The 13,556-nt window shown below is 36.0% G+C and overlaps 1 protein-coding gene across 3 annotated transcripts in view; it reads right to left on the reverse strand.

Moving 5' to 3' along the window:
• The window catches only part of LOC132110822 (Kv channel-interacting protein 4-like), a 224,235-nt gene that overhangs the window by 203,112 nt on the left and 7,567 nt on the right, over positions 1 to 13,556 (reverse strand). The window contains exons 1-2 of one of the 3 annotated variants that reach the window (XM_059517803.1): positions 7,566 to 7,863; positions 7,023 to 7,174 (exon numbers count right to left, since the gene is read on the reverse strand). The exons of the other annotated variants lie outside the window; for them this stretch is intronic. Of the exons in view, the coding sequence (XP_059373786.1) occupies positions 7,023 to 7,161 (139 nt within the window). The 5' untranslated portion in view covers positions 7,162 to 7,174; positions 7,566 to 7,863. Of the gene's footprint in view, positions 1 to 7,022; positions 7,175 to 7,565; positions 7,864 to 13,556 lie in introns of those variants that run through there. 3 annotated transcript variants of the gene reach the window in all.

Raw genomic sequence — 13,556 nt, forward strand, 5'->3', positions numbered from 1 at the left:
AGCATGAAGTGCTCTAAAACTTCCTGGTATACGGCTTTGTTGACCTTGGACCTCAGAAAACACAGTGGACCAACACCAGCAGATGACATGGCACCCCAATCCATCACTGACTGTGGAAACTTTAGACTGGACCTCAAGCAGCATGGATTGTGTGCCTCTCCTCTCTTCCTCCAGACTCTGGGACCCTGATTTCCAAAGGAAATGCTACATTTACTTTCATCAGAGAACATAACTTTGGACCACTCAGAAGCAGTCCAGTCCTTTTTGTCTTTAGACGCTTCTGACGCTGTCTGTTGTTCAAGAGTGTCTTGACACAAGGAATGCGACAGCTGAAACCCATTTCTTGCATACGTCTGTGCGTAGTGGTTCTTGAAGCACTGACTCCAGCTGCAGTCCACTCTTTGTGAATCTCCCCGACACATTTTTGAATGGGTTTTGTTTCACAATCCTCTCCAGGGTGCGGTTATCCCTCTTGCTTGTACACTTATCTACCACATCTTTTCCTTCCCTTCGCCTCTCTATTAATGTGCTTGGATACAGAGCTCTGTGAACAGCCAGCCTCTTTTGCAATGACCTTTTGTGTCTTGCCCTCCTTGTGCAAGGTGTCAATGGTCGTCTTTTAGACAACTGTCAACTGTCAGCAGTCTTCCCCATGATTGTGTAGCCTACAGATCTAGACTGAAAGACCATTTAAAGGCCTTTGCAGGTGTTTTGAGTTAACTAGGTGATTAGAGTGTGGCACCACACGTGTCTTCAATTGTGTCTTCAATTGAAGCTTTTCACAATATTCAAATTTTCTGAGATACTGAATTTGGGATTTTCCTTAGTTGTCACTTATAAACATCAAAATTAAAAGAAATAAACATTTGAAATATATCAGTCTGTGTGTAATGAATGAATAGAATATACAAATTTCACTTTTTGAATGGAATTAGTGAAATAAATCAACTTTTTGATGATATTCTAATTATATGACCAGCACCTGTATAATGTATATAAATCATTCTGACTTTAAGCATACTTATTTCTAAGTTAATGTCACTTTTAATTATGCACCAGAATATAAACTATATTCTGAATGTAAATGATTACTAACTATGAATGAAATAATGGGCTGGTTGCTCTAAACTGACCAATTACTTAAATATCAAGGAAATCTGCAACTGAACTGGAGTTGAACAGCGAACCAAGTATTCTGAAAATGAGATTATGAAATATTCATAAAAGATCTGTGTCTTGCAATTACACAACTTCATAAAATACAGCATAATGCGGTTGCATTGCAGATAAAACATTCAAAAGACATATTTGATGCCATATATCACTTTTACTAATGCATTTTTCTGCTGTTTCGGTTTAATCCATCTTGAATGTTATACTTCTGAATGCAATTTTATAGTCAAAGCAGATTATGCTGCACTGAGACAGGCCAGTGTTGGAGTGGCCGAATAAACCCATTGAGTTTGTCCATTCAACAAGTCTGGACACTGACAGCAGCACCTGACACTATGAAGGGCCCAGCTGGTTCCTGAGCCCGTGTGATTATAGCACACAGCGCCTTAGATAATAACTGTCTTATGAACAGAGACACAAATACATATACACATACAAACACAGGCTGGGACTCATCACACAAACATAAACACACATCATGTGAGCCACAGCTCGGAATGAACCACAAATCTATATACAGCATGCGATTTCTTTTTATGCCACGATGTATTACAATCTCTTGAGAATTTCGCAAATCTTTTTGAACCACCAACACATTCCCTCAGCATCTGCTTTACTTTCATTAGTATCGTTTCCATTACAGTTTCCACGGACTTTGCCAGATTGGTCTTTTTTTAGCTAGCAACACTCAGTTTGTCAGTTTCAAGCTACATTTGGAAGCTGTTTAGCTGTTGACATCATTTCACACTGTATGGAGAGGAATACGATTAAAAGAATCCACTTTAAATCAACGCAGTAAGAACTAAAGCAAATGGCAGCTCTCGACTAACACCACAAACACTCTCTTTAGCTTTTTACCAAATGAGAAACTGTAGATTTGCAACTGTAAAACTCATCGATATCCCTTTCACTGTAGCATAATGATTTATTATGTATTTCACTTCACATGAGACCATAAAGTATGATCAGTCGAAACACTGAATGCAACATAAATCCAACAGAGGGCAGTAAAATGATCAATATCACAACAGCATTACTACCCGAGGTCCCTCTTTCAGCAGATTAGACATCAATGTGTCAAGTAGCTTGACTTCAAAACGCAGAGGAAGCAAGAAGATTTCCAGCGAATCTGAAAAATTATATTATACCGTAAAATAACCTCTCTATTAAAGGGAAAGTTCAACCAAAAATGTTTAATTCTGTCATCATTTATTCAACCTGATGTTGTTCAAACATGCACGATTTACTTTCTTCTGTTGAACGTGAAAGAAGATATTATGAAAAATGCTTCAGTGTTTTTCCCCCATAAAATGGAAGCCAATCACAGGGTGTCCGCGGGGTTTTAAAAAGTATTAAAAAGTGATAAATCAAAATTGTCAAATTTAAGGCCATTAACTGTGGTCTCAGAGGTATTATTTTTTTCCAAATTAGGTATTATTTTTTCAGACTATCAGGTGTCCTATTCTGATTGAAATTCTATCTGCGTTCGCGTTAGTTCGTTTAAATATGGGCTTTAGCATATCTGGGCACATAATCAAAGATCTTTCGTCTCCGTCTCAACGTATGTTTGATGCTGATGTCATATTCAGTGGTCGTTCGTCATCATCTCAGAACACTGCGCGCTCAACAGAAGTGGCTGGCTTACGTTTTATTTTAGACTTGCTTCAAGGCATATCTTCAACGACTGGACAACCATCGTCGTCTTCATGGGCAAATGCAAGTTTTCTAATAGCTGGGTTAACGACCCAGCGTTTAAGGACTGGCTCAGGCCTGTAGTAGGGAATAACAGGCAGGCTTATTGTTCGGTGTGTAAAAAAAACATCAATGTCAACTGGATGGGAGCTAACGCACTTCGGTCGCATATGCAATCCACTAAACATAAAAATGGAATGCGTGCTCGGAGAGAGCAGTTAATTCTACCAATCTCAGCTGTCTGCGCGGCTGCACCTCCACCACCACCGCCACAAATTAGTGCCACTGTAGGCCTACTGGCCAACGCTACGGCTCCAGCAATGTCTGACCTCCGGGTGGTCATGGGCGCCACACCAACACTGCACGCAGAGGCTCTGTGGTGTCTGAACACTGCAGTTAATCACCACTCATTGAACTCCAATGAAGGAATTTCGGAGCTGTTTAAAGAAATGTTTCCCGACTCTGACATCGCGAAGTCATTCACGTGTGGTAAAGACAAAACCGGGTACATCATCAGATTTGGATTAGCATCGTTCTTCAAAAAACAGCTTGTGGATGGCATCAACAAGGCTGGGCCATTCGTGTTGATGTTTGATGAGAGCCTCAATCAGGCGTCAAAGAAAAAACAACTTGACATCCATGTTCGATACTGGGAGGATGACCGTGTCCAATCCAGATACTTTGGATCTCAGTTTTTGGGACATGGAAGGGCCGAAGATTTGTTGCATCACATAAAGGTTAGTTCTTTTTTAATATAACCCTCATTTGAAGAGTAATTTATTCACAAAGATTTTGTATATTATAGGATGATGTTGGCTAATTTACTGTTGGTTACACAAAATAATAGTCCTGCAGTTACTTGAATGAAACCTGTAGGCCCACCTGCATTTATTGACCTGTGGGGTATATCTCCAAGGTACAAGAAAAAACTTTTTAGTAGTGCTTTCAACGTTAACGCGTTAACGCATGCGATTAATTTTTGTCTTTTCTGCCATCCGTTGGCTAGCTTTACATTATATGATCACGCTCTTATTCATTTAAATGCTTTTAAACATTTCAAGCGTGGAAAAACAAAAGAGAATGCGCTGTCTGTGAATGCCTTTATGTGACACATACACACGTACACACACACACACACACACACACACACACACACAATGCATAGACAGGGCGCCAGAATCCAGTTCTCTTAAGCGCTTGAACTAACAATAAACATCCCAAAGTGCCAGTTTTGTCGATTATCCTCATAAGAGCAATCTTAAATGATTTATATAAAGTCTAAAATGAACAAAAAGTTGTGAGAGAATGAGGCGAGATCCATAGACCGTATATAAACGGTGAGATCCGCGTGTCTGTCTGCTCTTAAAGGGACAGCAGCCAATAAAGCTTCCTGTCAGTAAAGTTAAAGAACAAAGGAAACAGAGAAAATGACTCGCTGCTCTTGACTAAATAACTTTTGTAGCTTTAATAAGGATTAACTATTTAATTTATAGTTTATGCAGTGCAGACTGCATATAACTTTGATAACTTTATTAAATTTCTGGATATTTCCTAACTGTTTAGACAGGAAGGGCAGGAGTAAACATGACATTTATTATGGGTTTATGTTAGCATTGTTTTAAGTTAACTTAAATTAAAAACTGTTATATTTTTGAAGCCTAATAATAAATGTAAAAAAAAAAAAAATCAGTAGCTGTATTAATATCAGTAATACTGGCCTTCATTCATAAAAAGATGCCATTTAAACAATTATTTAAAATATACTGTCTTTATGTTGTTTCTACATTAATTTGATTAACTGTGAAATTATTACATTAAAAAATATATTAAAAACGTACAAAAACATTTCTTTTTTATTGCGATTTATTGTGATTAATCACAGAAAAAAATGTGTGATTAATCTAGTTAAAGTTTTTGGTGGTGTCCTCAAGGTGCCTTTAACCAAGGACCTGCTGGCTTCTGTGGCCTCAGCAAGGTCCCAGTACAGGCTCTACCTGGAGCAAGAGCGTAAAAAAAGGGAGAGTGATGCTCAAACACAGAAAAGGAAGGCCGCAGAGGACGAACTACAGGAGCTCAAGAAGCAATGCAGAGTCCTGGACGAAGTCTGTGCCATCCTTGAAAATGATGCCAACAAATTGGCCGAGGAGGCAGAGGGGAAAGCTGGGTCAAAAATGGCCCAGCTAATCACCAAATCAAACACACTTAGAAGGAGACACAAGGAGAAAAAAGAGGAACTGGTCAAAATGGACAAAACTATTGAGGAAAAGGCCATGGAATTAAGGCCACTTGCCATAGGATTTTATGCCCACAAGTTCATATTAGGCCTATAGCACAAGTGCAAACAATAGTTCACCAGTTCATATAAGATGCCCGTTTGTGAATCCGCAACAGTTCATAGAAGATGCCAGTTTGTGAATTCGCAACAGTTCATAGAAGATGCCCGTTTGTAATGCATCAACTTGCAGTGAATGCCAGCCAGTGTGCTGGAACTATCCATTCTCTCCATTGCACATTTTATGTAGTTTGTTTTATTTTTATTTACTAAGTGAAATAAATGTGCAATATGTTGTCAACATCAGTCTCTAAATCTATTATTTTTTGTATGTTATATATGTCAAAATCTGTGTAAATAATAGAAAGGTCGCTGATTAACACTTGCAATTCAGTGTCGTGATGGTTTAAAAAAAATATTCTGAAGGTAGTATTAAAGGTATTAAAAAGGTATTAAAGGTATTAAAAAGTAGTACATTTAACTTAAGGATTGCTGTATATACCCTGAATTCAATGGTTACCAAAATAAGATTTCAACATATCTTCACTTTCTTTTTTTATTCTATCTGTTTTGTTTTTATTTATTATATTATTTAAAAGCCCTTGCTACGTGTACTGTGTTAAGCTAACTGAGACTTGTCATAGCACTTATTTATCATTGCTCTTTTGTTGTTTTTTTATTGCTTCCAATGTCTTCATTTGTAAGTGTCTTTGGATAAAAGCATCTGCTAAATGACTAAATGTTAATGTAAATGTGTTCCGAAAAAAAAAGGAACAAAAAAGGAACAAAAAGAAAGAAAGAAAGTCATGCAGGTTTGGAACGACATGGGATTGAGTAAATAATGATAGGGTGAACGATTCAAGTATGAACTAAAACAAAAATGTAAAAAAGAGCATTACTGAACTAGACACGTGCAGGTTCTCTAATAAAACAAAACTCTACTTTTCTGCCAACTTGTAAGAGTACAAACACAACTGTGTCTGTAAGAGTGAAATTAGCTGCCAAATGATTGTTCCAAATCAGTTCGTAGAAAAAAAACAAAAATGTTTTTGAAAGCAACATTCAGAGCTCCAAGTGTCACTTTCTGAAATTAGATCACCAGTTGTTGTGCGTCAGAATTAAACATTTGCCTAATCCTGGAACTTCCCATTTTATTCTAAATGATCGCAAACTGCCGTATTATTTTTTTTACAAAACCTAAATGAATGGGCTTTTGTTCTATTCTTCCCCATGGATACAACTAACCGAAAGGAAGCCATGCACTATTAAGAATAGGTAGGCCTGTTGGACAGATTTCAAATTTGACCATTTTAAAGCAATCATTATTTACTCATCCACACGTCGTTCCAAATCTGAATCACTCTCTTCAGCAGAACACAGGTATTCTGAAGACTTTTGGTAACCAAAATGTTTCATCCATCCAAAAACAGAAATATTTCTCAAAATATCATATTTTAAGTAAAGCTGTACATGAAGGTGAGTAAATGGTGACAGAATTTTCTTTTTTGGATGACTAGCCCTTTAAAATACACTTAAAAAGCTTCAGTGAACATGCTCTGTGATGTGAAATCATGTAACCGACATGCATTGTTTGTAAAGTACAGTGCTTAACTTTTAAAAATAGACTATAAAAAATATAAAGATTTCCAACAATTCAAACAATTTTGGTTCTTCAAAGAAACTCTCAAAATTAGAACATTTAAATACTTTTTAAGAACCTTTATACACTACAAAGAACCTTTTGTACGATGGAAAGATTCCATGGATGTTAAATAAAGAACCTTTATTGTATCTAGTGTAGTTTCATCAGACTCTTGCATAGAACTCACATCTTCATTCTGGGGGATACTACAGCGATGGCCACTTATCTTGAAGAGTGACTTACCTTTTTGGTTAGGGGAAGCCCAGGAGATGATCCGCCTGACCAGACAGCAGTTAAGCAGCACTTTCTTGGAAAAGCTGTGATCCTTACGAAAGTGAGTCAGGTCTTCATCCCACTGAGTCCTCTTGACAGGGGCCGACATGGTCACACTACAACTATTATTAAAATCCAGTAGGTGCTGTTAAAACGATGCACTCTCATTCATATGTAGTTTGTACTTCCTAAGAGTCAGGAATAATTCAGATTTTCTCTAGTGGGCTGAGAGGCTCTGTTCGGTCATCGAACCTTCTGCACTAATAACTAATCTACCGAGGTTTTCAATATATAACGCTAAACAAAACTATTCTGTTTTTCTATATATAGTTGCATCATATATAGTTATGTAAAAAGCAACTAGTGAGAATTTAACCTCTAAACACTAAAAAATACATCAAAATATACAAGACAAAAAGCTCCCGTTCTAGTTTAAGGCTACAGTTAATTCTGTCTTAATTGAACCCGCAAAAGAGTCTTGCACTCCCTCCTCCAGCGAGAGTATTTCCTTACCTTTTGGGCTTAGAAGAGCTGCTGAACCTTCGGTGGCTTCACAGCTACACAAAGATGCTCAGGTTTCACGCTACTGAATGCTTGCTCTTATTTCGTGAGAGAAAAGAGGAGGGGAGGGGAGGACGAGAGATACTCCCGATGATCAGTCTGTCTGCTGGTGGGCTCTAGCCTCTCTCAAGAGGGGACAGCGAAACATCATCAGCATCTGCACCCGAGAGCGGCCAATCAGAGAGCGGCATGATCATTCATGTCAATGATGGATGTTTTACACACAGGACCCAGGGCTGGACCCATGGGAAGTATACTTTTCTGACGAGAAATACAAACACACACACACTTGTCATTTTCTGCCCTCGCTGTCACACACGCAAACATTCCTCTGCTGCTCTGTTGCCATATTTAGCAACATTTAGGACCCCACATCCCATAAAATCACTCAGCGTGCGGCATTTACACAAATCAACAAGGCCGACTGTACTGAGGATACTCGCATGATGTACACGCATGATCCTGCTGTAGAATAATGATTACATACACATTTTACAATCAATAGTCTGCTTAAATTTGTATAAAGCATGTATAATATTCCAGTGCTGGGTAGATTACTAAAAATGTGCAGTCCATTACTGATTGCAAATTACATGACAAAAATTGAAGTTAGTAACATAATCCATTACATAACATATTTTGGGTGATATAATCTGACTACTTTTTGATTACTTTTGACCTAAGTCATTTGTCACATTGATAAAATAATCTTGTACCATACTGATGTAAAAATACAAAGAGAAAGAACATTATATTACATTTGTTGTTAACAACATGAAGTGAATTTATTGTTAATTCTTGCTAATTTATTAATATTTTATTGCTATTGTGTGAATAATAAGTCAAATAAATCAATAAAAATGTAACTGTAGTCTGAATATGAGTATTTTAAAATGTAATATAATGTAAATACAAATACTTCATTTTTGGAATCTAATTATGTAATTCAGATTCAAAATACCAGTAATCAGTTACTACTTTAAATATAAATACAGTACTATAATATAATACTATAAAGCATAACATAATACTTTAATATGAACTTTGGTCAGACTTAATACAGTTTCTGTTTTAAGATTAGTTGTTACAATAGCTGATACTTTAACAGCCTTTCTTAATCTAGGTTATGACAGCACGTAAAATATGAATAAATAATCTAAAGAAATAAATATTTATTTATTTACTTTTTTATTTAATGTATTTATTTTTATATATGTATTGCTTGCTTGTATCTCGTTAGATTTTTTTTATAAACAACAAGACAAAATGCTGATTAAAGGGACAGATCACCCAAAAATGTATATTCTGTCTTCATTTATTCACCCTCAACTTGTTCCAAACCTGTATGAGTTTCTTTCTTCTGATTTATAAACAGCTGATGGTTGATGGTAGCCACTGACTTCCAAGGTATTTTTGATTTTTTCCCCCCACACTATGGAAGTCAATGGCTACCGTCAACTGTTTAGTTACTAACATTCTTCAAAATATCTTCTTTTGTGCTCAACAGAACAAAGAAAGTCATACAGATTTCGAATAACTTGAGGGTCAGAAAATGATGACAATTTGATGGAAATTTTTCATTGGGTGAAGAAAGAAAGAAATTTTTGCAGCGCAGCTGTAACGATAATACTGCTGTAAAATATTTATAATAAACTATGATGCATATTCTTTATTCTCTAACTACTTTCGATGCCCCTCCTGCCCTTCATTTCAATTCAGTTTTAGTCTCTGTGTGCAGTTTTTTAATCAGCTCATTCATTCCTCATATCATGTCTTTGATAATGGCACACCAGAGCACATAATTCATATTTACACATCAGCTGAATTACTTGGATTTCTGGAATATTTTTTACATAGTCGATGGCAGCATTCAGTGCATAGAGGAGTATTAGCTGGTGTGGATTTCAAACCAACTTTGCGATCTGTCCTCTGTACAAAATGACCTGAATTCACACAGGGAAGTTCAAATTCACAGGTGCATTAAAAAGATTGATCTATCAGCCTGCGGAGAAAAATCTGGTAATACAAAACAATCACAGCTCCAGAGCTTCACAACATCATTATCCTCCCCCTGCTCTGCTGTTTCTATTTTGAGCTAATGTGACTGATTAATCACAGAGATTTCTAACAACAAATACATTAAACTGAACAAAAATAACGAACACAATATAAGACTGGGTAGTATGATGCATTTCTGACACTCTAGATATTAACCAAATAAAACCAACAAAGTTTATGGCATGGCTCACTTAGTGCTGAGTGACTTAAAATGAAAATGCAAGCTAACTGAGCCATCACTGCTCTTTAGTTAGAAACCTATATTGATCTGAAGATGAAACCAATCCTGTTCTACAGAAATCAATAGTCCACACAACCACATATGTGACCCTGGACCACAAAACTTAACTCTTAATTGTAAATTTTTTGAAATTGAGATTTATACATCATATGAAATCTGAATAAATAAGCTGTTAATTGATGTACGGTTTGTTAGGATATGACTTAATATCTGCTCAATATCCTAATTTGAACAACGATAATTTTGACCCATACAAAGTTATTTTTTTGGTTATTTCTAAAAAAAGACTCCTGCGACTTACGGCTGGTTTTCTAGTCCAGGGTCACATATCTGCTATCTCAGATAAAGCATTCTGCTCGAAGTAAAAAAAAAAAAAATATTTGTAAATGCATTTTGAATATATTTTTTCAAACAAACACTAAACAATACTAGCTTTTCAAGTATTTAAAAAATCTTAACAAAAACGTAACAGCATAATAAAACTTGATAACCATGTATGAATGCATATTTGTCATTTTAACTGAACTTAAGACTAGTGGTGATGCTTAAGAAATTGTTGATCATTCACGATTTTTGTAAAAAAAAAATATATAATAATATTAGTAATAGATTATATTAATGATTATTAAAGATAATAGTACTAATTCTACTAACAATATACAATTCACTACTAATTGATGAGCTGCTGGGTTCATGAATATTAATCACGTTTTCTGTGTTCGGTCGAACTGATCAAAAAAGTTTGTTCAAAAAAGTTGAATAATTCTAAATGTACGTTATTTTGACAGGAGAAGACAACAAAGAATATGGTTTACATGTAGCGTGTCGATCCAAGTAGGGCTGACACTCTCTCTCTCTCTCTCTCTCTCTCTCTCTCTCTCTCTCTCTCTGTGCATGTGTGAGCGACGACAAGTCGAGCGCCTTCACACAGAGTTTACAGTTCGGCAAATACAGGTGCACTTTTGTGCATCCTTTGAGATGAAGTGAACAGTACAGATCGCTTGATGGAGAGAGAACTATGAAGTGCTCAGTCAGTGTTCAGCGAGTGAAAATATATCTGTCCTAATCTTATAATAGCCTCGAAGACACAAATGTTATAATAGCTTCGAACACACACAGTGGCGAGAAAATAATAATAATTTATTAGCCAATTGCTAACGATAGACATCATTTAGTCGCCCAGAGTGAGATTTATTTCAAATCAGAACAGTTTTAATATGAATGAGGCTGTATTAAAATAGAAATAGGCAACAATTGTAAAGAGCTGATACAACATGCCAATGTAATGAATAGCCTATGCTAATTAGTGCACGACATCATCTATAGCGACATTTAGCGACTAAAACAGGCTTTGGCTACTGTTCATTGAAGACATTTGGAAACACTGTAATGAATCTTTACACAAGTCAAGCCTGCTCTGTATCTGCTCATAAAAGCCAGTCTAAGTAATGATTGCTCTGACCACCTCAGCTCCTAGTATCAAAGTATACAGCTGCAATTGCAATTACATGTTGCCATCTCTGAGCAGCATTAAACACTCCTGTGTGAAAGACAACAAAAGTGCTACTGTGCCACCTTTGCTGTGTAAATTTGCCATTCCATACATATGAATATAATGCAATGGAAGGTTCATTAGCCGATTTGACCATAATTAAGTTTAAGATTTAAAGTCATGGCAGACTTAAAGTGAGATGAACCTAGACAATAGAATAGCAAAATCCCAGAGACGAGTTAGTATTTTAGTACTTAATGTTGAATTAGTTTTTGGATAAATCCCTTTTATTAGCACAAGCTCAAGATATTTTAACATTTAATTCCATTACATAAAATACACCAGTTACACCAGCCTTTTAATGCTTTTCTTGAAAAATAAATCTAAATTGGACATAAACACGAAACGGGTAAACTTATCCACTCACTATACGCATTCACAGACTTGTGTTAGTAATTGCACTATTCTTACTCACAATATCAAGGACAATCATAGCATGTAAGGATCTTAAACCTTTGTTGGTCACAGAGCATATTTTCTGAAATAATCCAAAAGGCAATGGAAAAAACCTATTTGGTTTTTGTCGAGGAAACCATGGTGATGCAAACTTACAGGCTGGCCTATAAAAATACACATCACTGCAGCACTATATATAGTTTTTACTGTATCTGGGGGTGATTAAAGCACAAAGGATGATCTCCAGGAGCAGAAACACTTGCTCATGGTGCTTGTTAGTGATACATTTATCTTTTATATGGTTTGCTACCTTCTATTTTGAATACTTTGTTAATTGCATCTGTACTCCAAACATAATTGTTCACCACAACTAAAAAATGGTAATTCACACACATGCATACATACACACCATCCCACTGCTTTCCCCTGAAGGGCACCGTGAATCAACAACCTAGTCATAAAATAGTCTGAATCCAAAAGCATTGAGGTTCATTTTTCTCAAAAAAGAGAGAACTTTAATAAGCCTGTACTCATTTATGACTGCCGAAATGTACTCCCTCCGGTCTCACCAAAAAATGCTTCTCTGCAGCGTAGCTTTGCAATTCACCCTCTAGATGTCGGTGTTGTTTATCAGTGTATTCGGATTCGCTACTATCACTTCATGTGATTACAGGAATGCAAGGTAAATTCTAGTGCAAGTGTAAAGATATGAGTCACGTTGCTATGGTTTTGAAAAGGAATAACAGAGCAATTATGCTTAAAATAGTCTGTGCGCATTGATATAAAAGGTCCCTAAGGTCACTCCTGATGACTCTAAATCTTGATTTTATAAAACGCAATAAAAAAATATCAATAGTATCTGTTTGTTTTTACTTTATATAGAAAGCGTTAAACTCTTAAAGGATTATAAAACTTCCTTTAAATAATAACTCATGCTACTTAAGCACACAGTGTCTAATATTGCGGATTGAGGGCACAGAAAAAGAAACATATAAAAGTGATGCTTTAATATATTCAGATGATAAGAGAGTTGCATCGGTGACTGCGTTTGATCTGTGATGGATCTCTTTGCACGCCTGTCATATCTTTGATCATACAATAGCCTGTTATGAATGATATAATCTGAAAACTGTGGACGGTGAGAAAGACCGATATGAGAGCAATGAAACTTATAATGAAACATACAGTTTATGACCAGTGTCTAAGGATCGATGATATTGATACATCCACTGGAGGCAATTAAAGTGCAGCTGTCTGTGTGAAATCTCTTAAAGGGATAGTTCATGCAAAAATAAGAAATTTTTAAATTTTTGTCGATAGCTACCTTCAGACATTTTGATTATGAAACATTCTTCAAAATAAGTTGTTTTGTGCTCTGCAGAAGAAAGAAACTCATTTAGGTTTGGAACAACATTAAAGGGTGAATAAATGACAGATATTGCATTTTTGGTGAACTATCCATTTAAAAATAAAGGTTATTGGTATCTACAGTTCCATGAAGAACCTTAAAAACCTATAGATCCATTCCATGACCCAAAATGATCTTTATATTGGATAAAGGTTCTTAAGATTTATGTTCTCAACTGAGAGCAATCTAGCTTTGAAAACATTCTGAAAGATTATTTGGGGAACAAAAATGATTCTTTTTAACTACGAAAACCTTTTTTGGAACCTTTATTGTAAGGAGTGATGTGAG

The sequence above is a fragment of the Carassius carassius genome, chromosome 2 (genome assembly GCF_963082965.1).
Source record: "Carassius carassius chromosome 2, fCarCar2.1, whole genome shotgun sequence".
Taxonomy (NCBI): domain Eukaryota; kingdom Metazoa; phylum Chordata; class Actinopteri; order Cypriniformes; family Cyprinidae; genus Carassius; species Carassius carassius.